The sequence below is a fragment of the Fulmarus glacialis genome, unplaced genomic scaffold (assembly GCF_000690835.1).
Source record: "Fulmarus glacialis isolate BGI_N327 unplaced genomic scaffold, ASM69083v1 scaffold36968, whole genome shotgun sequence".
In the NCBI taxonomy this organism is placed as follows: domain Eukaryota; kingdom Metazoa; phylum Chordata; class Aves; order Procellariiformes; family Procellariidae; genus Fulmarus; species Fulmarus glacialis.
Genome location: NW_009229526.1, coordinates 22,713 through 47,441, shown reverse-complemented (window position 1 = coordinate 47,441; position 24,729 = coordinate 22,713). Strand labels below are relative to the sequence as shown.

The 24,729-nt window shown below is 45.8% G+C and overlaps 1 protein-coding gene across 1 annotated transcript in view; it reads left to right on the top strand.

Moving 5' to 3' along the window:
- Positions 1–1,140: 1,140 nt before the first annotated feature.
- Positions 1,141–24,729, top strand: part of IGHMBP2 (immunoglobulin mu binding protein 2) — a gene marked incomplete at its 5' end in the record, with an annotated part of 42,911 nt that continues 19,322 nt past the window's right edge. The window contains 7 exons of the mRNA XM_009583885.1: positions 1,141–1,310; positions 1,889–2,081; positions 2,828–2,925; positions 10,755–10,918; positions 11,324–11,524; positions 15,659–15,806; positions 18,142–18,316. Coding sequence (XP_009582180.1) covers positions 1,141–1,310; positions 1,889–2,081; positions 2,828–2,925; positions 10,755–10,918; positions 11,324–11,524; positions 15,659–15,806; positions 18,142–18,316 — 1,149 coding nt within the window. The remainder of the gene's footprint in view (positions 1,311–1,888; positions 2,082–2,827; positions 2,926–10,754; positions 10,919–11,323; positions 11,525–15,658; positions 15,807–18,141; positions 18,317–24,729) is intronic.

Sequence of the window (24,729 nt, the reverse complement as noted above, 5' to 3'; positions counted from 1 at the left end):
GGTCTGCTCTCACCTATAGGAAACCCTGCTGGACTCACCCCTATAGGACCAGCTCATCTCTGTAGGAATCCCTCTCAGTCTCACCCTTGAGGGCCTGCTGTCACCTATAGGATCCAAGCTTAGGTCAGCAACACCTTGGGGCCCCCCTTCTCCTTCCCCAGGCCCCGGGGGGGTGCGGGGATCCCGCAGCCCCCACCCAGCTCTGCCCTCCTGCCCCGAGGCTCGAGCTGAAACCAAATCCCACCTGATTCACATGGATTCGTGGCGCCAGGGAGGGCGGGGGTGTCACCAGGTCCCCTTGGGTTGCGTGGGGCCGTGTCAGGGGTGCAGGCACCCCCGCTTCTGGGGCTGGTAAGGCCTGGCCTTACCCAGCCCCGAGGATGGAGGGTGCCCGGAGGCAGGACGAGGCCATCCCACGGCTGCCTGAAGTTCCCTGACACTTCAACTCCCTACAGACCAACCTACAGGAGACAAGCCAGACTGGGGGACTAAGAAGAATAAACCTGGAGGTTTTCTTTTTTTGTTTTGATCTATACAAAAACAGAGACAACTCCCCCAGGAGAGACTGTAGAGCAAACGCAGCTGCTGCAGCAGACTTTGGGCCCAAAGGACAGCAGTCTGCAAAGCTACTGCCTGTACTTTGTGCCACAGTCACTTGTAGCCTGCAGGTCTGTGCCAGACGTCCGCTCCTCTCCTCTGTGCAGCCACGTGTGTGGTGCTTGTTGGAGGTTAGCACAACTTCGGTGAAAAATGGCAAATCTTCCATTTTAGCACTTATATGGGATAGGGGAAAATTCAGGTTATTCTCTCCTGAGTCGTGGGACGTGGGTAACTGGGCAGGTCCTTCCTTTTCACACCCAGACGGGAGAGGGAAAAATACACAGAAACAGATGTTACGTCTTCTCCAGGCTGTGTGAACATCGCCCCGTTTCTCAAAATAAGCCTGTGGAAGCCAATCTAGTTACATCACTACAAAGTGGTCACGTAAGCCAGTGCTTCAACAAGCTGATGTCTCTTTTGCCATCGCCCTTCCCTTTCTTTTACATGTCCTCCCCCTGTCTTTTTCTGTTTTGTCATCTGAAGCTTTGAATCTCAGCTTCAGTCCAGCAAATGGTTTTCACGCCTGTGTGTGGTTTCCAGGGCATGGCAGGAAAGCATCTCCCTGAAGGAACTGCAGCGCAGAGGCGTCTGCTTGCTAAAGCTCCAAGCTGCCCACCAGAGAACCGGCCTCTATGGGCGGCTGCTCGTGACGTTTCAGCCTAGGAAACATGATTCAGATGCTGAGCTGCCCTATAACAGTTTTGGGCCTGGTAAGTGATATACTCCTGTTGGTGCAAAGTAGGTAAAGTAAGAGATGACCAATGTCTTCTTCCTAACATCTTTCTAATGTGATATTTATAGAGACTGAGCAATTGATACAAAAAAGGAAGGGAGAAAATGTTATTGCTACAGGATGAATCTAGAGAAAAACAAAAAAAATAAAATGGATGTAAAATGGTTTGTCTGGGAGTTCAGAGAAGGCAGGTTCTCCCAAGGTCTGTGTGAAAGCACGTTGGCTTTCTGAGCAGCTCTGGCTATGGGGAGCACTGCTGGTCTCCACCCCAAGACCTGTGTGTGGAGATCTGAAGGCAGCTGGTTAGTTGCTGTCTGGTGTCTTCTCACTGCTAATTGTCCTTTTGCTCCTTCTTGCTGTGTGCTTTCTGTCAGCTAAGAGAAGGATATTCTCCTTCGTTGATGGGCTTGACACAAATTCTGACCTTGGCAGGAAACACGGTGCTAGAGCTGTGGTTGGTGTAGGTGGTCCTGCTGTCTGCTGGTCTCCCCAGAAGAGCTTCTCTTCCAAATGTTTGCCCCACTTCACGCTCTCTCTTCAAACTTGTCTTTGCAGGGGACATTGTGGGCCTTTACGATTCAGCTGGCCAGGGTGATCCACTCTCCACCGGCATTGTAACACGTGTCACCTCCAAAGCAGTGACTGTTGCCTTTGAGGAATCTCGAGATGGCATGCTGAGCTTGGACCGAGAGAGCTTTTACCGCCTGCTGAAATTAGCCAATGATGTCACCTACAACAGGCTGAAAAAGTAAGGGCCATGGGGTTGCAGCTTACCTACGGTCACTCTGCTCAGGGGTGCAAAAGCCAATTGAAAATTGCCAAGTTTATTCTGGAAAAGCTCTTCTGAGACAGATCTCAGTTTACTTCACTCGGCTTGGTTTCTCTCCTTTCCTATCTTATTCTTCTTACTCTGAAGTAGCTCCCTTAGGGGAGGTATCCACCTTTTGGCTGTGCCTTTCTTTTTCTGCTAACTACTGAGGGAACCCATACTGAGATAACTCAGTTGGCTATGTTATGCTACAGTGTCACAACAGCCTAAATTTATCGACCTGCTGGCTGGTATAGTCCTGCTTTCCCCTCTCCCGCCCCTCATCCCACACTCGGCTACATATTTTGGTCCTGTGTTGTATCACCTCTGGTACTCACTGGATTCTGTGAGAGCCTTTTCCATCCTGACAGGAGAAGTGAGTAGCTGTTTGCTGAATTAGTGTGCTGAAAAGGCTCAGCACAAGATCTGACTGTATCAAACTGGAGTAATAGGAGAAACTGGAAGTCTGGCCAGCGTAAGGGATGTGTGTGTGAGGGTTGGGGCATGCAGGATTGGGGCAATTTGCTAGGATTATCCTATTTGATAGGATTGTGGAGTAACATTTTTCAGCTTTGGAAGAGTTGAATCTGTACCCACAGTCTTCTGTCACTGGGCCCTAAGGTGCACAGGGATCTCTGAAGGAATTCATGCTGTGCATGTAACCTGGCTATTTTCTTCTTTGACAGAGCTTTAAATACACTAAAGCAGTATCACAGTGGTCCAGCCTCTGATCTGATCAACGTCCTCTTCTTTTCTTCTGATCCAAGCGCATTCAGTGAAACAAGTAAGGATGCTTCTTTATAAGACTTTATAGCAGACTGATGGCAGATGCTGGATCTTTCTAGAGAAATTTTCTCACCTTTAGGGTCAGAGCCCCTGAACATTCACAGCGAAGTACATGCACCAAGACTGCTACTGGTTTTAGTGTGCCTTAGCACGTGAAGCTGAGAGTTACACAGGTGGAGAGTTCTTTTAGATGGACTGGTGAGAGCAGGTGATGTTGCTGCTCTCATGCAGGTTTTAAGCAAAGATATGGCAAGTTATTGTGGGGAAAGGGGAGGGGGGAAATCTTCACTCTTTAGAGCAATCAGTGAAGCCTGAAGTTCCCTACCCACAGGATAAGGGCTCTGTGCTCTGTCCTTGCCCAGTTAGGAGGATGCTCACCTCTTCAGATGTCACATCTGACAGAGGCAAAGAGCCAGAGCCCTAAGTGATGACTGTGTTGCCATTACTCCTCTTCCAGTCCTCCAAGTCCTGTCTCTGGGGCTGACCACCTGAGAAGGGTGCTTGTGGTCTGTCAGTTCAAGACCCATTCTTTGAAATTGCCCATGGGAACACAAATAACTCTGATCTTTGTGAAGTTTTTATCCGCATCAAACATGCAGCTTGCTTTGCTCCAGGGAAAACCCAAATATTGAATGTGAGTAATAAGTGGTGTTGCAACTGGCAGCATTGAACACTTAACTTTTCATACTGGTTTATGGGTCACTTTGCTCACATAAAGACCCTTATCATTGCTGGAAGAGAGGCTAATGCTCACTTTTCTCAGAGTGTACCAAGCAAAGCTGAATTCTGGCATAAGACAGGCAGGATTTGTGTTGGGGGAATTTGTTTGCACACATTCATGAGTCTGAAATTCAATTTAGTTTATGAGACATTTCTTATTTTCTTCCTGCCCCTATCCCATTCATAAATTTCAAAAATCAGAAACTGCCAGTGCTGCTTCTATATTGAAAATCCAATAACTCTGCATTCATGGGAATTAAGTGACTGTGGAACTACTGCAGTTTGAAACAGCATGGGAACACTTGTATTTTTATTTTTACAGCCTTCTGATTGTGTTCAGTCAAGTTGGAGATGTGCAGGCTGCTTTGGTTTCACCAAATACTTAAAACCTCATAACTTGGTTTTACCAACAGCTGTCAAAAATTGCATACAATTAGAATCCTCTTTTACTCAGATGTTTTTTGATGTGAATCTTTGGAAAAATGCAAGATGAAATTACACAGCTTACCCTTTCAGAGAAACCATGGGGAAGCCAAAGCCTCTGATCAGCGAAATATCTGAGTGCTCAGCAACTGCTAATGAATATTATCCCTTGACAGAAGGGAAATATCATCCGGGCTGCAAAAATCAGGGAATGAAGGCAGAGGGTGGATTAAGTTGCCTAGCAGGATCGGCAGTCTGTACCTAAGCCATGTAGAGAGCTCAGGTCTCTCCTCTCACCACTCAGCAGCATGCCACGGGTGAAGCCATCCATCCCTGCCTGGTTCCTTGCTGGCCAGGGTTCTGCTCAGTTTCCTCCCCACCGCAGCTCCTTGCGCTCTGTGCTTGCTGTTGCAGCTTTTCTCTTACTTTGATTACTGTATTTGGTTGTCCACAGTGGTTTGCCTCTTTCACATACCCACTCCCATTCCCTGCAGTATACCTGCAGGCTAGGCTTCTGATACAATATACCAAGGACAAAGAATTAATGTTAGTGTGAGTCATATCTCCACAGTTTTAAGCACTGAGCTTAGTCTGAGTCAAACCTCTTAGCCTTTTGGCTACCTAGGGACCTTGTTGTACTCAGGGTTTTTATATTAGATAAAAGAATTAAATTTTAATGAACTAACTTTCTTAGCAGCTTCAACTCTGCTTTTTCCCTTGTGGTAGCAGAACTGCCTCTCTAATAAAGAATTCCTTTTCACTAAATTGCTCAGATGTGCCAAACTAAGCACAGAGATGAATTTTACATCTCCCCAGCACTGAGAGTATTGATTGATACAAACATTCAGCCACATTAGACAGACAGAGGAGGTGCAATATGAGAAGGCAGCATATCACCTGAGAACAGCAAAATGCTCTGGCAGGGTGGAAAGGCCTTCCATTTACCTTCTTAATTTGTAGCTCCTTTCTCCCCAACTAGAACGATGTTATACTAGCCAGGAATTAAATAATAATGACTTTAACTTTAAATAGGTCCTGCAAGGTGCCTTGAACTGCCAGCCTCCACTGAGCTGAAGGGGAGGGCGCTCAGCAGCTGGCTGGATAAATCCTGTCTCTTATGCTTATATGATAGCACATGCAGTTCCCCAGGTGTCCTGTAAACCTTAGGACACAGGAATGTGTCCCTGCAAATAGTATGGAAACTTGCAGATGTGTGGACTGTCTGCAGAAGGCAGCAAGTGTTTCCCAGGTGCATGCTCTGACACAGGATAGAAAAACCTCACAGCATTTCAAGCTGCTTCTCCTCTGTGACACAGTATCTCCTTTCATGACCAAGCATCTTTTAGCCTCGTTTCTTAGGGAGATGCTTCCCAGTATCTGTGTCATCCCATCCATTACCTGATTTCAAACAAACCCATCAGGAGTCTCAGAGTTAATAAGTTCTGTACATCTCATAAAACTGGCTGTCTAGACACATCTATATTAACGCCATTCCAGGATGCAATATAAGCTCCACTTCAATCAGAAACCCAGAAAGCCAGGAGTAGGACCATATAAACACCTGCCCAGACAAAAAGCTAGCACTGACACTTGTGCAGGAAAAGAAGAGGAAGGCCCAGAGTGGATGAGATCCATACCTAAGAGGAGCATTTGTCACTGTCTTCTGTACAAACGGTGGGGAAGAACCAAATTACAAGGAGTTCGAGAAGTAGAAGGGTCACTGGAAATCATAAGCACCCAGCTCTATGCCTGGATGTTCAAGGGTGTTCTCCCAAGGGCAAAATAGGCTCCAGCAAGTGGTATGTGCAGCAGCAGGATCCTAAATCTAATTTTTCAAGTGTGGTGAAAAAATTAGAAGCCTCATTTTTCAAGCGTGGGAGTCTCAGGGCTTTTAGGTGGGTTCTGATACCACTGTGCATTTTCATAAAGCACGTAGGGACTTGATAGCAAATCGGTTGGAAACTGGTCAGCAGGTTCAAGTGTTAAGGGGTGTGAACTGAAAGGGCAACAGATAGACAGCAAGTCTGTGCCAGCTTCATGTCCTCAAGAAAGCAGGCTGTAGGTAGCCAGGCTGCAGCACACAATGCAGAGCTGAAACACAGAATGCTCACCAGTACCATTGAAAGATGCAAGATGCGGTGGTTCTTTCCAGCAGCAAAGCTAGTGGAGCCATCCTCTGCTCTGCTGGTGCTTTCTGCTGGTGGCTGTTTCCCAACATGGAGCATTGTAACCTGGAGGGAAAAGGGAAAAGCATCTGTTTGGTTGTTTTCTTCCCAAAAGGTTGGTTATAGAGAGTCTCTTTAGGGCATACCCAAACAAAGTTACATTATCCTTGTGGCCTATCTGGTAAATAGCTTTATTTTTTTATTTTTTGCTGTGCTGTGTTGTGATCTCATGACTGGATTGCAGTTGTCTGGATTATCTTGGGAGAGCAGGCTGCCAAATGCTGTGCCTGGAAGATCGATAGTAAAGTCTGTGTCATCCCGGGAGGGTGCCTAAATCCAGTTGCCGACCAATTAGGTTGACAAGGAGTCTGATAAAGCCAATGGAAACTTGGTTTTGAAGTGTGGCTACTGGTATCTGACCAGCACATGATATTGGCTTACTAAAAAAGACATCAGTATGCACAGAAGGGTAATAATGACAAAAACAATGTAGTGCCCTTTTACCCAACCCCTGATGACTGGCAGAGTTGCTACTGCTATGCTGATTTGCACACAGCTGTATCTCACAGTGTCAGGAAATTTCTGCTCATCCTGATGAATCCCTCCCAGTAGTAATGGGTACAGGCATGGCTCCCACTGGAACAATGTCCTGGAGCATGTGTTTTGGGAGTGGGCTTGTGTGAGATGGTTGTCAGTAATTGGGAAAAAAATGCCAGGCTTTTGACCCTAAGAAGCCTGAAATTAGTTTGTACCAGCCTTCTCATCCCATGGTCTTTACAGGCAACAGGAAATCTCGCAGCTAGTGGGTTCTCACACCATTGCTACTGAAAGATGCTTGGGTTGCCCCTCTAGGTCTAGCGAGGAGTACGTTTGGGTTCAGCATTGAGCAGGGCCAGGCATGATAAATGTTTTGGCATCTGAACTGTGAGGGACAGCCAGGGGCTTCAGGTTTGATTCAGAAAGCTGGTGGCTCCCTATCAGATGGTGAGTGGCAGGGGTATGTTGGAGGCTGTCTCTCCTACACAAAGGGCATAGCTGCAGTGCTACTGGAGATCATGAAAAATGTCAGTGCACTCTCACAAGCCCACACCCTTTGCATGGCCAGCGTGGCCAGAAGGATTGTATTCGCTGAAGTCGTGCACTGAATCTGTGCTTCTCATCTCTCCTGCTGAGCAGCTGGGATTGCGCGTAGATTGAGGCGTTACCTATAGCACTGCACATCAAAGCCCGAATCCTTTCAAAACACTTAAAAATACAACTCAGAAGAAACATCCTTGGCATAACACAAAAACACTAGACAGGCTCTGGGAAGAATAACCTATGGAGTAGTCAAAAGGAGCATATGAAGGTATCACCAGTGGGTAGATGGGATCTGCAGCTAAGAATGGGACTGGTTCCCACCACAAAGCACCTCCACCCTTTACCTTGCTGCCTCCAGAAAGGTACCAATTGGGAGAACAAGCTTTCTAAAAGGCAAACTCTGAACTGAACAGGATTTCTGCTCTTGTCAGACTCTGTGAAGCAAAATCCAGAAACCCATCCATAAAAAATGCTCTGCTTGGCTCTCTTCCACTTTAACCTGAATTCTTGGCCCAGAAGCATTAGAGCTTTCACACCAGAAAGCTCCTACAAGAAACCTTTCCCTGCTCACAGCTGCTGTCTCACAGCATATATGCAGGGACCCCTGCACCCATACATGGTTGTGGATGTATAGAGAGGCTTTGCTTGCCAGCAGAGGCCAGCATTGCTCTGCTCGCTGGATGGACACATTCCCTTTTCTTTCAGAAATAAGGTTATGCCTTATTATAGGCATAATCCTGGGCAGATCACTAATAGCTGCCAGGTCTCTCCTGTAGTCCTGGTCTAGAAAAAGCGAGGGGGTGTTCATCTCTGTGCCCAGACACTGGCTGGCTCGTGTGGTCACGTGGAATGCAAAAGGCATGGCTTATATCTAATTATGCCTATTGCTGTAAAAAGACATTTGAGAAGAGAAAGGACATTGAAAAACAGCCTAGTTAAAAGGCAGGGGTGTCCCCAGTAAAAGCTGACCCAGCAGGCAGAGCACTGGGGAAGTACCAGGGATTTCTAGCAAAACTTCCTCGCCTTCTCAGCACCAGTCCAGTGCATGTGACAAGTCACTTGCAAAAATCTTAAATGCTCCTTGTCCCTCTGTCTTGTGATACCTCTTGTCATCACAGAGGCCATGAAGAGGCCCTTGAGGTGATGGGAAAAACTAAGCAGTCCAGACAACTCAGCTGCCAAATACTTCATAGGGAGAGCAGGGAAAGTTCTTTGTTTCAGGCTTAATTACCTACTTGGATTTTGTCCAACAGTGTTTGGCTGCAGTTTGGTTGTACTGTAGAGGCGCTGGTCATGGGGTCCAGTTTGCTCTCAGTGCCCATACACACTGATGGTGAGGAATATACTTTGGAAGGTGCGTTGAGAAGTGGGAGGCCTCCAGCTCTGGAGAACTTGAGCTCTTCCTCCCAGGAGGGATTGTTCCCATCTGTGTTTGGTGCAAAGACCCCTTTCCAGGACTTGAATATCCCCCTCCTACTCACTTCTTCACCTGAACTGCTGGTACTGTGCCTCGGTTCCTGGAAGCGTGGTTGGAGGACCAATCTTGATGACCAAGGTGATTTTTTTTTTCCCCTTCAGTGCTACACTACTGAATCAAGTTGCACATCAGGGGCTGAATTTACCTGACCACCAGCAAGACCCATCCCAGCCAGGCCCAAGGATGCAGATTTACATTCATACTCTCTGTGGTCTGCATCGGGGGGCTGAGATAGACAGCCTTGGGCAGAACAGGAGGCAGCAATGCAGAGTTGATGCCACAGGACTAAGCTGGGTTAACGGGTGTCTTCTGGGAGCATCTCTGCAAATCCTGAGATTGATTGCTTGTAAAGAGCTCTTGGGCTAGCCCTGATGGAGTGGATAAACTGCATTTCTTCAGGTGAACCTACTTAGAGCCCAGCTGGTAGATAGACAAGAGTTCAGAGGAGCCACAGCATCCCTTAAAAGGCTCTGCCCTCCTCCTCACCACTAATGTGCCCAGCCCAGAAAAGAGGCACATTTCCCAGCTTGCCCACACAGCAACTTTTGGCAGCATGTGATTAAAAGGGAAGAGGGTGTGCATGCATGTGGAGAAACCTGTTTCTGATCTCATTCCTTGAGCAAGGAAATATCAATGACTCCTACGTCCCAGCTGTTCCTCATTGTGGGAAATGCCTTTCAGTTTTTAAGCTATTCTTTCTTTTTCCCCAGCCCATGGGATGCTTTCTAGTCTTCTCTAAGTCATTAGCACACTAACTCAAAAATTATGTTTAAAGCAAGAGGCAGGTTAACAGGAAAAAGTACCATTAGTCCTGTTTCTCTCTTCCTCACCAAGCATCTTTTTAACAAATGTTATTTGTTTAACCCAGACATCTCATTTAGTTGTGCTGCTTCAAAAGTCAGTGCCAGAGGTTACATGGGAGTTGCACACAAGTTAACCTGCCTAAGACCAGAAGAAATTTTTGCTTTTAATCAAGTTCTTAATGCAAAGATAGCAATAAAACACATGATGCCCAGCAGGGAACAATGCCCAGAGATTTGTCTTACATAAGCTTTCATGGGAACATTATTTTCAGTAAACCTCATGTAATGAGTCATCATCTCTGCTCTAATTAATTTCCATAATGAACAAGGAGATTAGCAGCAGGATTATGAGGGATGAGAATAAATATGGGTTTAAATCAGATAAGTCTGGGAGGTAGAAAGCAGCTTGTGAGAATTCAGTCTTCTGCAGTGAAACCAATTCTCTTGTAATGCAATTTGCATATTCTTTTCCCTTTTTTCCTTTCTGATTATTAAAGCTCAAACTAATTTTAGTTTTCATCATTTATAGTGTCAGTTTCTATCTTTTTCCTGCCTTCCCTTTCAGTCATTGTTGAACAACACAGGACTGCTCTTCTCTGCTCACAGACACTGTAGTTCTCTCTGCTGCTTTTTCACTGGTGCTGTGTTGGGTTTGTCAACTGGAATGAGAGTTACTTGTTTGCAAAATCAACTACTTCCTCCCCTCTTTTTATTGAGGGTTTACTGAATATGCTGTCTTACCTTTAAAATAAACCCAGAGCACCCTCCACACCCAGGAGAGCCTACATGTTTGATATTGTAGCAAGTAAATGCCTCTTTAAATGCTGAAAAGTGTCAATACAGACTAGCTGTGTTCACAACTGAACACTTGCTCCTTCTGAAATATAGCTGGGTAGGAGAGAGAAGGGGGAAGACACAGATGGAGGATGGGTAGCCTGTTCTTTTCAAAAGCATAACAAGCCTTACTTTTACCAGTCCGGGCTCTTTTAGCCACCTAGGTGGTTCACAGTGTACCTTCCTCCCAAGAAGGTTATTCTCATTGTCACATTGATTTGGGCTAGCTACTGAGAGCTGCTTATTTGTATTCATGAATTTGTGCTGCTCAGCAAGCACCCAAGTTAGGGCCGAGGTCCAAGTGAATCTCCTGCTGTCTCTCCAGAGCCTCTAAAGTTTTACAATGACTCGCTGGATGCCTCGCAGAGGGAGGCTGTCTCCTTCTCACTGGCGCAGAGGGAGCTTGCCATCATCCATGGACCACCTGGCACAGGGAAGACCACAACACTAGTAGAGATCATCTTGCAAGCTGTACAGCAAGGCCTGAAAGTGAGTATCAGTGGCAAGACTGTAGTGACAGTGATTACCTTAGTTTATTTTGCAAACTCATTGGGCTTCATGGCAGCTGGAGCAGATCCAGTAGCAGCTGTGCTACACTGCAGAGTCCGGCTTGGCTTGCAAAGACCAGGGTGTTTCCCCTGTCAGCTGAAATTAGGTGCAAATAGAAGCTTCAAAGCTCAGGTTTGCTGTTTATTGAAGACCCTGCACTAGTTGCTTCAAAGCAAGGCAAGAATTGCCTTTGGTGTCTGGAGGCTGTGGAGATGTCAGTAGTTTATACCCCATAGATGTATGTTGGCCTCCCTCTCTCTGCTGAGTGTCTTCCTGCTCGGACGCTGTTGCTCCAGTGTTTTGCTCTCCTTGGCAGTAACAAGCACTTGGTTTCTCCCCTTGCAGGTCCTGTGTTGTGCCCCCTCCAACGTTGCTGTGGATAATCTGGTGGAAAGGCTGGCTGGCTACAAAGCTCGTATCCTGCGGCTTGGGCACCCTGCTCGCCTGCTGGAGCCCATCCAACGACACTCCTTGGACGCAGTCTTGGCCCGCAGCGACAATGCCCAGATAGTGGTGGATATCAGGAAGGACATCGACCAGGCCTTTGTACGTGTCCCTGCAACATGCCCCGTGTGGGTTACCTGAATGCCAGCTCTCTAGATTAGCAGTACCTGATCTGCTAGCCAGGCAAGCTACTTTGTCTCTAAAACTAAGGAACAGCTCTGCCACTTCTTGCATGTTCGTAGAAGACAATCACTACAGCCAGGTGCTCTAGGTTGCCCCAAAATCAGTGGCTAGAAGCAAGTCACAGTGACTGGTCCTGATGTGAGCCATAGGCAGCACGCAGCCAGCCTGCACCCTGGTTGAACCTGGTATTTGTGGGTTCAGGGCACCATGACCCCACAGTGATGCTCCCTGTCTGGATCTTACTGTATACAGGCTTCCCTCTTTGTGGTCAGTCAACAGTAGAAAGGCCACTTCAGGGGAGAGGAAAGGAAAAAATAGCATAGTGCAGGGGACTAACAGTGGTAGTTGGAGATGTATGTGGCCTGGATTAATCCCATTTACTCTGATTGGGATGCATTTAACCTGGCCTTGGAGAAAAGGAACTGGGGTGCAAGCCTGGCAATTTTAGAAATGGCAAAGGCTTCCAGCCTGAAAAGGTGTCTCGCAGAGAGTCTCTCTACCAGGGGCTGCTTGAGCCTCCCCGGTCACCTGCCACCATCTTCATCTGCTGTAGAAGGAGCTGAGGGCAAAACTCCTTCTAGCTGAATTCCTCATTGAAGTGGAAAAATCCTAGTCATTACTGCTGCATGGGGAGATGCTGCAGTGCCCTGCTCTCCAGATTATCTGTCTGGCTTTGTTCATGCAATCCTCTTCACCAGAGAGCAAGAGAAACATTCACATCATTAATTCACTTCCTAACAAGATGTCTGGCTGTCCTGACACTCCCTCCCACTCTCAGCCACCTCAAGTAGAAAGCAGAGTACACTATAAAAATGCATCCTTAATTTCTTCTTTCACAACCTGATTTTCCTAAACTTAATTTACAAAGTAGCTCTTTTACTTGAGATGATAGGTTTTGATACTAATTAGATATTTTTTCCCCCCTCCCCCTTCTGGTGGCAGCATTGTCCAGAAGCCATTTTGCAGATACATCCAGCTCAAGAGAGATCCTGTCTTTATCAAAGATGCAGGAGGGCATCTTCATACCCCTGCACACGTGTTGTGTCATGCTTGCCTAAGTATATTGCTCTGCCCTTCAGTAAGGCACCATTTACTTTTTTAAATGATGCAGACCAAACATGGCATTCGGCTCCACAAACATTAATCTGCAGCCACCACTACTGCAGCAGCCTCAGTTTTCCCAAATGTGGTTATGCATCATCCAGTGTTTCTGTTGCTGAGCAGTTGGGGAAGTCACTTGGCAGACAGGTTGTTCTTGCACATAATGTAAGGAAAGGAGACGGCATCTGAGGGCTGGGTAAAGTTGTACTTGTAGCTGAGAGGCAAGTTCATGAAGGAGAGGTACTTATCTGCTAGGAGGGAGACCTGGCTGTAGTCACAGCTCTACACCAAATCTTTTTTTAATTTATTTTACATCTTTCTCACTAGTGGTTAATTTTCCCTTTCGTCTCCTTCCAAGGCACTTTAAAAGGTGGGAAGAGGTTTTTTTTTTTTCCACTGTTTCCATAGTAGAAGGAAAATTAGGGAGAAAGCCGAGCTTTCAGCACTAAGGTCTCCATCTGCTTGCTTCCTCCCTAGAGGAAGGACTAGCCACCAAGGCTTCTTCTGCCCTGAAATACCAAAGGAAAACCCAAGAGCTAACATACTGCTGCAATTCAGCTTGCATAGCAATGCTTTGAGCTGCCCACGATCAGGTCTTTCATAGAAGATGGACCTGACTCATTAGTATCTCTTTCTCTCTCCGGGCTACAGAGAGCTCACGTCTGAGGTCCTGGCCCATCTTTCCCTCATCCTACCTCAGTTTCTCCCCAGTGATGTCCCCTGCTTGCCCCAAAATAATTTCTTCCTTTGTCTACTCCACATTTTGACTCTTCTCATTCCTTTCCTTCACCACTATTGCCAACCACAGGAGAACTAGTAATATAAATGAAAACCCATGCTCTCTTTGCACATTTTCTACCCCTTTGTGTCTCCTTCCCTCACCTGTTCAGGCTTCAAGCTTTCCAGAACATCAGCTTCCAGATACTCTTTGCACCAACAACGGTGCAATCCCACAGTACCTGAGCAAGAAAGGCAGCACAGCTCCAGTGATATTGAGCAGGGTCGGCCAGCAGTCCAGATCACCAGACAGGTCCAGAGCAATGAGGCAGATCTGCAGTCAACCCAGGAAGGAAGCCAGGCCTAGAACACAAACCCTATAGCACAGGGAAGGGGCAAGGTCTGGCCTTAAATGCAGCTCCCAGACCAATGAGTGTGTGGGTGCCTCCCAAAGGAGGCAGATCAGGACAATTAGAGCCTGCTGGCACCCACAGAGCCCTAACGAGGAGTGAGTGGGATCCAGGTTCACAGTGTCCCAATCAATATCCTTGGGCTGACTGACAGTGCTCTGTTACCTCTGGGTTGGGCTCCCTGCTCCCTCAGCTGCTTTCAGAGCTGAGAGTCAGTCGGATGTCCGGATCTTAATGTCACCAGCCAACATCAGAGAACAATTGCTGTTGTTAATTTACTAACTAGGTGCTTTTTGCGGAACAGACATTAAACTTGGCCCTACTGGTACCATCAGTTTTGCTCTCTAATCTTCCTCTGTTTCTAGCAGAAAGGAAGTGGATGCTAATCTGCTTTGTCCCTTCAGCTCAATGAATATTAGGACTGGTGCCCACCCTGTCCTTTTAGATCAAGCTAAGGAAAAGATGCCTGTGGGATCACATTATCTGCGTATCTGTCTGTGATCCCTCCCCTGTAACTTCTGAGCCCGTCAGTCAATTTTGACTACACTTGACAGTCATGTAGAGGTCTGACAGGTATTAAATACCTACAAGTTTAACCAAAACAGGTGGCTGAGTAGAGGAGTGAGACACATGAATGTCTTTCCTAGGGGAAAGGCTGCAATATGAGATGAACCATGTTAGACACTGGAGAATCTATCCATACAGAGAATGATTATAGGAACCATCAGCTCTTACTGGTTTGGCTGCTTATAAAAGCTTCTGGCTGCAACTTTTTCAGCTTTCTCAAGTCATCAGCCTTACCTCCAAGGAAATAATCCATATTTCCATCTGAGTGTGTGGGTAGCTTTCTCAAGGTGACTTGCAGTGAATGATACCATGGCCATTGTCTCGTAGCTGCTGGTCAGTAGCCGGGGAAGCGCTAGCAAGCAGTGGTGATGATTTGATGTGTTAGATATATTTAATAGGCATTACTAAAAAAAGCCATGAGCCTGTCTAGATACTGCTCTGAATCATTTATAGCAACTCAGAGACGCCTTTTTAAAAATGCAAAGCTGTTGCTTTGGCTGAACATGGTGCAGTCAACTTGGGGAGCCCTTCTGCTTCAAGGTCACTTGGAGCCAGAGCGTCCCTGCTTCCCCCAAGCAACAGAGCAGAATGAGATAGGAAGTCCCAGTTCCTCACCCAGCAAGGGCACAAGACCCTTCTTCCCATTTAGCCTAATCACCATTATACATTACTCCCTGCTTTGTGCCCAGATGCTTTGACTGGTGCATAGACTCGGCCGTCGGGTGGACTGAAGCATCTGACCTTCTCCCTGCTGATCTTTGGGGCATTGGGAAAGTACAAGGCTGAACAGAGGATTTAAGGACAGAGAGTTACTCTTCAACACTTTATGCTCACAATTCAAGACTACCAAAATGTGCAGCCACAGGAGTTTAAGCATGGACCAACTAAGTCTGAGAAATCACTGTCTGGACTCTGAGTGATGATATTACTCCTGATGCTCCCAGATGGTTGATGGGCAGCGATATTCTTATTTTGCTGCTTCATGCTCAGAGCCTGGGGTTGTATTGATATAATTCATCTTTTGCATAGGCAGAAATACTCTTTATGCTTCAAGCAACACTGATTGTGGAAGGGGCTTTGTGGCAGGGAGAGGGAAGAGAAACTAAGGTTTCATGGGGCTGATTATGATGAGCCAATGTGTCATGGTGGACATCATAGAGAAGCCATGCTGTATCCAGGTTCTTTAGTTATCTGAGAAGCTGCACGTATCCCTAGGACTAGAAACAGTTTGTTTTATCTTGATTTTTCTGTTTTATAGGTAAAAACCAAAAAGGCTCAAGACAAGGGAGAGCGGAGCCATTTTCTCAGTGAGGTTAAGGCACTGAGAAAGGAGCTAAAGGAACGAGAAGAAACTGCCATGGCTGCAGCTCTTACCCATGCCAGTGTTGTCCTCGCTACGAATACAGGTGCGAGATCCTCTTTTTCTTTGCATCATTTTACCTCACTTGGAGGGCTCATGTAAACCATTTGCGCTGCAATGCAGCATCCTGCCATGATAGGAGGGACTATTAGTCTTCCTGCTCCAAGTTCCTGGGAGTTCAGTCGTTTGCTGCATGCTCTCAAACTCCTCCACAGTGGGATTCTCCCTGCTTACACTCTGGCACGTGATGTTGTTGTTTAGCAAAGAATATGGCTCTAGAAGGGCCTTTGGTGTGAGCCAACGTGGTCCATCTTTATTAGTTCTGAGTAGGAGCTGAGCTTTCAGTGAGTAAACAAGTGCTATTGGAGGTGTGCAATCTGCTTATTGATTTCATAAGTCACATGGAATTGCTTTCCTGCTTGGATAATTTCCGTGACTGATCAAATACAGCATGTGTTTCTATAGCCTGGTCTCAGTCTGCATGTATTTGGTTAGTTCTGTAAGTCGCCCAAGTGGTGTAAACAACATGGGATTTAGGAAACAGTTCCAGGTATTCGTCAGGCAGCATATGTAGGCACATCTGCATCTACAAGTAGGAAAGTAATATCCTTGTGATTGAAGGGGAATATAAGTGCTTAAAGTTTAACACATGCTAAAGTGCTTTTCTAGATCAGATGTATAATACTCCAGGGCCCACGTATAATCTTCAGATTTGTTTGCTCAGGGATTATTTGCTGAAGGGAAACATCAATAATTTTAGGTCATAAAAAAGAACCTCATGGGGCATTCACAAATTACTAGTGTGAAGGTTAAAGGAAAGATAAATCCTTCCAGTGCATTATTTGCAGGGAACTGGCCTCTCACTTCTTTTAACTTTGCCTGAAAAAATGGGGGGAGCTTTCCGTTTTTCAGTATTTTGTGCTGACCATTGTGTTGATCAGATGTGATTTTCTCATGGGACTCTGGGGCTTGCTAGCCAGTGTGGAGGTCTGTGCAATTCTGCTTCAGCAAAAGGTAGTGGACAAACAAGGGGTTTGGACTTTGTATTTTTCTCATTTAAGCAATCTTGGTATTTGTCTGAAACCACGTAGTTTGATGGGAATTATTATTTATGCAAGCCAAAGTGCTCTTCAGCAGAGAGAGAATTTTATCATGGCAACACACAGGGACACCAGTGACCTTTAGTTAATGGGAGTTCGATAAACTCAAGTTGAGCTGCAAGGCTGTAAGGGAAGAAAACCATCTGCACAGCTGCATGCCAAATTGGTACAGTCTTTTTTAGATAGAGAGAACCTTTCTATTTATTTCTTTTCCTTTCACCTTCAGCATGGCAAAATTGCAAAAGTCAAGTTCAAACTGTATGCACCTTGTTACCAGAGTGGATTCATATAGGCTGGAAAAAAATTTTTTAAAGGAAAACACGGTGTCTCAGTTGACAAACTGTGACATCTGAACTGATGCAAAGCTGTAGAGGCAGCAGAATTTACAGTGGCAAAGCAAAACCACCCCTAATCAGAGCTGCTTTCAGAGCTACACTGCAATAGCACAGGAACTTTTGAAAAAACATTTCTCTGAACGCCATGAATAAAAATCTCCTTGTCTGGCATGCTGGCTTCTTTATCCTCCTTTCCTCCTTTTGCGTCCTGTTTTCTTATGAATTGCAGTGATATTTTTGATGCCTCTGAAATTCACAGTTCTGATCAATGCATGATTCAATATCGGTTCATGTCTGGATTATAGTAGGATGTGTGTAAGGGTTATTTGTTTGACATTACAAATGGACGTCTGATATAAAAAAATAGCCCTTGATTGATTACAGTGTCGTGTGCTTTCCCTTCTCCTACTGCCATGAGGAAGGACAGAGTAGCACAGCCGGGGTCAGCAGGGCAGAGGAGTCGGGGTCTCAACTGATCTTGCCCTCTTGGGGTGTCCCTCCGTGTATCAGGCAAGGCGAATCTCAAGTCCGTCATCATTTCCCTTTTAGTTGGTGAGAAGTTTTGTTTGCATTTGAGGGCAGAAGGAAAGTGGGTGTTCATTAGTGCTTTTGCTCTGCTCCTGCTCTGGGTGAAGTATTCAAGCATATTGTTCTGTTTGTCATCTGGGTTTCACTGTTGTTTTCAAAGATAGTTGGAAGCTTTTGGGCCCAAATGCCAGGGCAAAAAAGGACAAACAGAAATTGGCAAAAACAATTCTGACATATACATGTAAATGTATATGTATTTGGCATAGACTACAGAGCTGAATTTCTAAATCTCTGCGAAGAAACTTTATTTTACCTGCCTCTCTCAATCACAATTAAAGCGTGTGTGGTTTGTTTTAAAAATAGGTTGCTTGCTCTTCTGTGCTTCCCTGCTAAGCTGTGGACCTTCTCCTTCAATTAGGTGCTTCCTCTGATGGCCCACTGAAGCTGCTTCCTGAAAATCACTTTGATCTCGTGGTGATAGATGAGTGTGCTCAGGCCCTGGAAGCCAGCTGCTGGATACCTCTGCTGAAGGCTCGAAAGTGCATCCTGGCCGGGGATCACAAACAGCTTCCCCCCACCATCATCTCTCACAAGTAAGGCGCGGTTCACGGTCCCGGGTCCTCCTGTTATTTATGCAGCCAAATGCTTCTGAATGCCTCAAGCGTCAAGAAATTTCATTAATGTGGATTATTTATTGGTATCCCTCGTGAGCTGGGTTTGGTCACACTGCCAGAATTATGTCAGACCTGTTTTACTGATAGCCACTGCTTAAAGTTTAATGCGGCTCCACCTGAGCAGGCTTTCTTATTGCACAAGGACGTGACAGTTGGTCATCTTACCTGCTGCTGACCGAGCCACATAATAGCAAAGAGTGTGTAGTCAGCATGGTGCTGGAGAGTTGCCTTTTGTGCTGATATGTGCCTGCTGGGCACCTGCTCCAGGGCTTGCAGGGGTTTTGAGTTTGCAGACAGGGAGAGCAATCTGACAGGCAGCCTTCGACCCCGCTCTGGAGTTGCCGGGAATTCTCAAAGCTGTGTGCACCTTGTCTGTGAGGCTGTCATCCATGCGGGAGCAGAGACGTGGCCTGCAGGAGTCCGTGCATTGGATTGAGTTTTGTAGGAACAACCTTAGGTGGGTTACCTTGGTAGACCTGCTAAAGCAAACCTCAGAAACAGAGGGTGATTCTGTACCAAATCCTGGCCATTCGCAGTGGGAATACTTGCTCACACAGTGACAGGGAGCTGTCTGCCTTTGAAACACTGCTGTGCTCATTTTGCATAGGTCTTTTAAGCTGCATCAGGGGCACAATCCAGCAGCTAGAGTCCCAGCCTTCTCCGAGATTGCCTTTTGTCCTTGTCTCACATTTACTTAGGAGTTGTGTGCCCACAACAGAGAGGATCCTTTGCAGAAGAAGCAGGGCAGACAGGGAGGGTGAGTGCAATGAGGCAGGAAGAGCGAGCAGAAACTCATGCCAAACCGTGTTTCAGGGAGATCTGTTACACTGGGAATGTCAGAGGTAGCTCTGCAGCATCATGGAAACAGCTCTGCCTAAAAAGCCTTTGTAGTGGTGTGGGGTCTTTCCACTCACTGCCTCTGCGCAAGGGGCAGGTACTGCTGAGAAAAACAGCAGATAAACAGCATGAAATCAGAGGGTGCTGTCCTGGCTGGTACTGCTGTGGGATTGACGGTTGCCTTCTATGTGCATCCTTCTATCAGTCACCTGAAACATGCCCTGGCTCCAAAGAATTCAATGTGTTGAGCTTGCATTGTTTGCTTTGGTTTTTCTCTTTAGTGAGAAGGAGTACTTACGCTATGCGCTACTATTGGATTACTCAAAATTGTGTATATTTTGACAGATGTTTTTCCTGAGAGATGTGTCATCAGCAGAGATTTTTTCGATTCGGCTTGCTTAGCAGCACTGTGTTTGAATTCTTCATTTTCTCTCTGTTATGCAAAGTAATTTTCAGAGTGGTTAGAAAAGTTGTTCAAAAAACAATTACATCAGCCATTCAAACTAGTAAAATGGTAAGCAAGCAGAAGGTGAACAAAACAGAGACAAATTCTGGTTTCACTGACCAGTATTTATATATAAGCTTTAAAATGTTTGTTTTTAAGAAAGATGATGTGTTTTTCTACATGAGGTTTCCTTGCACCTGGCAAGAATGGTGGCCTTGCTTACCTCCTCTTTGCTGACTGCAGGCTCCGTAGAGTGAATTCAGGCTCATACTCAGTTTAATCCAAGTCTTCTCTTCCCTTTATTAAATTCTGCTTCTGTGGTTCCACATTTATTTATTTAACGCATTAATGTAGGAGTTGGCCCACCGAGACGCTGCGTTATCACACACACCACAGTGATTATAAAACCTCACAATACTGACGACATGCATATTGAGAACAATTAGTTTGTGGAAAACATCTGTGGCTGGTGTAAATTGCCTGTGCTTCGAGGGGGATACTCCAAATAGTACTGGGGAGCCTTCAGGTTGTTTAAAATATAAATGTGTGCATGTTTATCTAGCTCTAGATCTGGAATTACTGAACTGTCATTGTGCAGAAGCAGAGAAATAGGGCTGACTTCATAAACTTTCTCTCCTGCTTCCAAAAAACAATGAGCAAGATATGTATGTATAATCTCACTTGAATTTTGAACAAGGGAAATGAAAAATCCAAGGGAGGCAGTGGCTCACAGCAGGTGGCTAAGAGATGGTGCAAATAATGTTAAGAAGCTGTATCATCTTCTCATTTTACCATCACCGGATGCAAAAATGCTTGTTGTTTTGCAGATCTTGTTTTGCAGGTGATAAGCCTGTCTGGCAGAGGTATCTAGGCTGGTGAACTGCAAAAAGCCTACCCAGAACCCCCTACCCTTCTTGTCGCACTGTTTATTTACTGTGAGTTTGCAGCCTGTCTCTCTGTGCCTAGGTTTTCCCCATCTGTAAATTGGGAATAAATAATTTTACCTCCATGCAGAAGCCAAACGGCTAGCCAAGGCTGGGGAGCTGGAGAGAGGCTGTAATCTGTGCTGAGCCCACAGATGTTATTAGCCTAGGGTGGGAAGAAGCCGTCAGGGACTAATTGGGGGCTAGAGCCTCACTCGCTTACGTTAGTAGGGAATTGGTTTAATCTGGAGTCAGATAACAAAACTGTTCCCGGTAGAGAAGAGTTCCTTGCCTGATGTGCCAGGTACTTTTTGGAGTAAGTGTCTGGTTACTAGCAAGAAGAAATTTGCACTTTGGTCCTTCTAATTTCAGGGTTATCATTCTTTTCTTTAAGTGGTGTGTAAGTCTCGTCTTCTCCACCAGGGAACCTGTAACACAGCTGCATGATGCCCCAGTCTTCGTGCTGTCCTTGGCCAGCAGGATTCACCTCAACTGCCGTTCTGAGCAGTGGTACTGGTTTGAGATTTTCACCTCTCTCTCTGCTTGTGCCAGTAAGTTGTTCCAAATTATGAATAAACAGAGAATAGGGAGTTGAATGTCCTTCCTCTTATGCTTCTGGTTGTGCAAGTGCACTTGTTCATATCTCAGGCTCCTGCTACAGCAGTGCTGATTTAAAATATCAACAGCTTTAGGTGGATGAAAATGCTCACCAGTCACTGTGGTCGCAAGACAGCAACTACGTGCTAGTGAGGCAGACAGGGCTGCCCAGCCCCAGGAACAGAGCCTAGAGACTTATTTTTCCCAAGACTGTCAGATTAAGGGCAAAACGTAGTAGAAATACCAACTCTGTTACTATGGGTGGACAGGTCTAATGCTCAACTGATGTCAGTTTTGGTCCCTCTTTGAAATGAAGCAGATTTTCTTCAGAAGAGCTCCAAAAACATTACATACCTGCCCAGCTGCTGTCTTCTGCTCTGTTGTGATGGCTGATGCCAGGAGCTGGTGCTGCATCGTGGAGTCAACAGCAAAAAGCTCCTCATTGGTAGGACCCATCTGCTGCAGATCTCCTGGATCTTCTCCTGGTCCTGCTTGAGGAGTTGTGCTTTTCTCTCTCTCAGTTTTTAGTTCATTGGACTTTGCAGTGGAAACTGCCACTAGTTTGCATCTCTCCTGTGGTCACAGGTGATCATAATGTCCTCTTTCTCCATCAGAAACACTGTTTTGCTCCTTAGATCCCATAGGTATGACTTGGACCAAGCTTTTTGTCCTTGCTGTTCCCATTGTTTTTCTGTAAAAAGAACTTGAGAGTTTTGTTGTGCATTTTCCATGTTTTCTTTCCATGTTTTTAAAATCCCAGCTGCACAAAGAACTGGTCTTTGTAAAATTAAGAAAGAGCGTGGGTAGAAGTCAGATCTTCTGGCTTTTCAACCTTGGCAGGGTTACCAACTGTGCAGGGAAGTCAGTTGTTAGGTCAGCTCCCATCTCTTGTGGGGTAATCCCTTTTGGATGAGAAGCCTTAGGGATGTTTAAACACTGTGTCACTCTGCCGTTCCTAAAGTTCAATAGATTTAGAATAAAATAGAGTAGAGAGAATGTGTGTCTGAATCAATAGTGTTAACAGATTTGTATCTCGGCCTGGCTTACCAGTAAATTATGATCCGAAAAACTTGCTACATTAAACAAACTTATTGCTCAAGGCATCAGCAGGTCCACGACCCAGGTGCTGGTCGGACAAGACACCAGTCACCAGAGCTCAGCCTCGTAGACAGTTGCCTTTTGGAAGATAAAGTGCAAAAAGCCAAGCTGACTTCAGCTTACTTAGAAGAATTATGGGCTGTGCTCTCAAATGCTGCCACTCTCCAGGCAAATCTCTCTGTTTTTGCCTAAAAGGCAAAGCTGCTATGATGCTGCTGCTTGTGCCAGCCGGTCTTCTCTCAGTTCCCCAAGTAACTCTTGAAACTTATTAGTTAACGTGAAGCAAATTCGTCAAAGTGTGAAAGTCTGGGCGATCTTAAACTCTGTAAAAATAGGTAACAAAGCTGAGACCTGCGTTTGTTCCTGCACTCAGAGGAAAGCCGTCATATGAACTCAACCAGAGGAGTGGCTACAAGAGAAGCCACGCAGGAGGGAACCAGAGAAAAGCCAGCTTTCTATATTTATTATTGAAGTATGTTAGTTTAGCACTGGAAAACTCCAGCTAATATCCTATTGTGTTAGGCATGGTGTATATGAGAGATGGTCCCTGTTATGATCTGAATAAACAGTGTGAAGGGGGAAGAAAGATTACTCTCCCCATTTCATCCCACGTCATACAGGAAACCTGTGGTGGCTTCTAGGACTGAGCAAGATGTCTTGAACCCCAGCCTGGCGTTTGTCTGCAAGTCCATTTTTCCTGTCTTTCCCCTCAGTTCTAAAGGCTGACATCTTGTTAAGTAAAATTATTCAAAATTGGGTATTTTCAAGCTTTGCCCATTGCTCAGGTGGCTGACTGTTGGAATACTGAGAATGCAGGAAAACAAGTGGAAAATAAAGCTTTTTGAGTTCTTTATGGCTTTACCTTTCATCTCAGTGGGAGCCCTTGGTAGTAGCCCCACAGGTATTAATTGCAGATGGGTACACTGGTAGGTATTAACTGTACATATAGAAATCAGAGTGGGTGCTCATCAGGCAGGCACTGATCTGGAGTCTTCCCCTCTAGTCCTAGCCTCTGTTAGGGAATAGCAAAATTTCCCTCTCCTCTTTCCAGATTACCAATGTGTCCAGATTAGCAACATGTCCCTCAACTCTGCTGGCTCTGTAGAGCAGGGGGCTCTTGGACAGACCATTTGAATCTGCAAAGAGTTTAAATAGCACAATGCAGAGTATTTGTTGTGTAGAAAATACCTGGGATGACATGCGTTATCCTGGTAGAAAGCAAAACTGCCTAATGCTGAAAGAAAAGAGTTTCTTTCTTTTCAAGCTCCGTTGTTGTCTAGTGAAACCCCTCAGCCAGCCTGGGATGGAGAAGATGTGCAGTGAGGTCCAGCTGGAGCAGCTGACAGTTTGGCTCAATAGCCTCCTAATTAAATGCAAAAGCTAACAAATTTTGATCAATTAGAACAACTTATTTTGAGAAAACCAATTACTTTTCAGATAAACGCCTCTAAAAATTACTAGCTCTTTTCCTTACAGATCTGAACTCTGGCCTTGTTTTTAATTGCTGTCCAAGTAAAAGCATTTGCTGTATCGAACGAGGCACATAATACAGCTTTCCTCTTTACGGCACCATCCCCCTGCAAGATGCAAATAAAGCAGACGCTGGAGAGCACCACTTTGCGCTTTTCACAGTCCCTGCAGGCTGCGAGATGCAACACAAAGGCAAATTCCTTCTACCTCCATCTTGTTAGGTATTTCCAGAGATCTAATTAAGGCACCAAATCACCTGCCAGCTCCTCTCTGGTTAATGGAAAATGATAAGCTATTTCCAGGGATGATTCATGCAGAGGACTCAAACCCTTCCGCCTACCTTCCCCTTCTCCTCCATTGATGACAGCAGACCTGAAGTGGGTGGACTCCTATTTTCGGGGCCTCAGTGAAGGGTCTAAAGTTAGCCGGGACGAATCTGGGCTGACAGAAGGATCGTCTGTTACTACGGTATGTGAAGTCAATCCTGCCTAAGTGGGAAGCCTCTGTTAAACAGGAATACTTTGATACTTTGTAGGAGCCATACTGCAAGCACGATCAGACAACTAGGCTTCCACACAGCTTGTGCTCAGCTCAGGGAGCTGAGCCCTGTCTGGTATAACTACCTCCTTGTTATCTGCTTTTTCCTCCATGGATTCAGGAAATGGCTAAGGGAGTTTTGGTGGGGAGTCTGAAGGATGCTCCTTTTCTTGCTTTTTGACATACTTGGAGTTATCTCAGGATGCAGAGGGCATGCCCACATACACCTTACAGTACATTCACCTACATCTTGTCCATGCTGGATGTGTTTCTTCTGAAAGACCTCCCAGTGATGGCAAATGCCAGTCCCCCACTGTTCCCATCTCAGCAGCCCACTCCAAAGCTCACAGACATCGGCTTCGGGCCTCCTGCTGGGTTTTGGCCTGGTCCCAGGAGGCATCTCAATGCCAGGACACTTTCTGCTG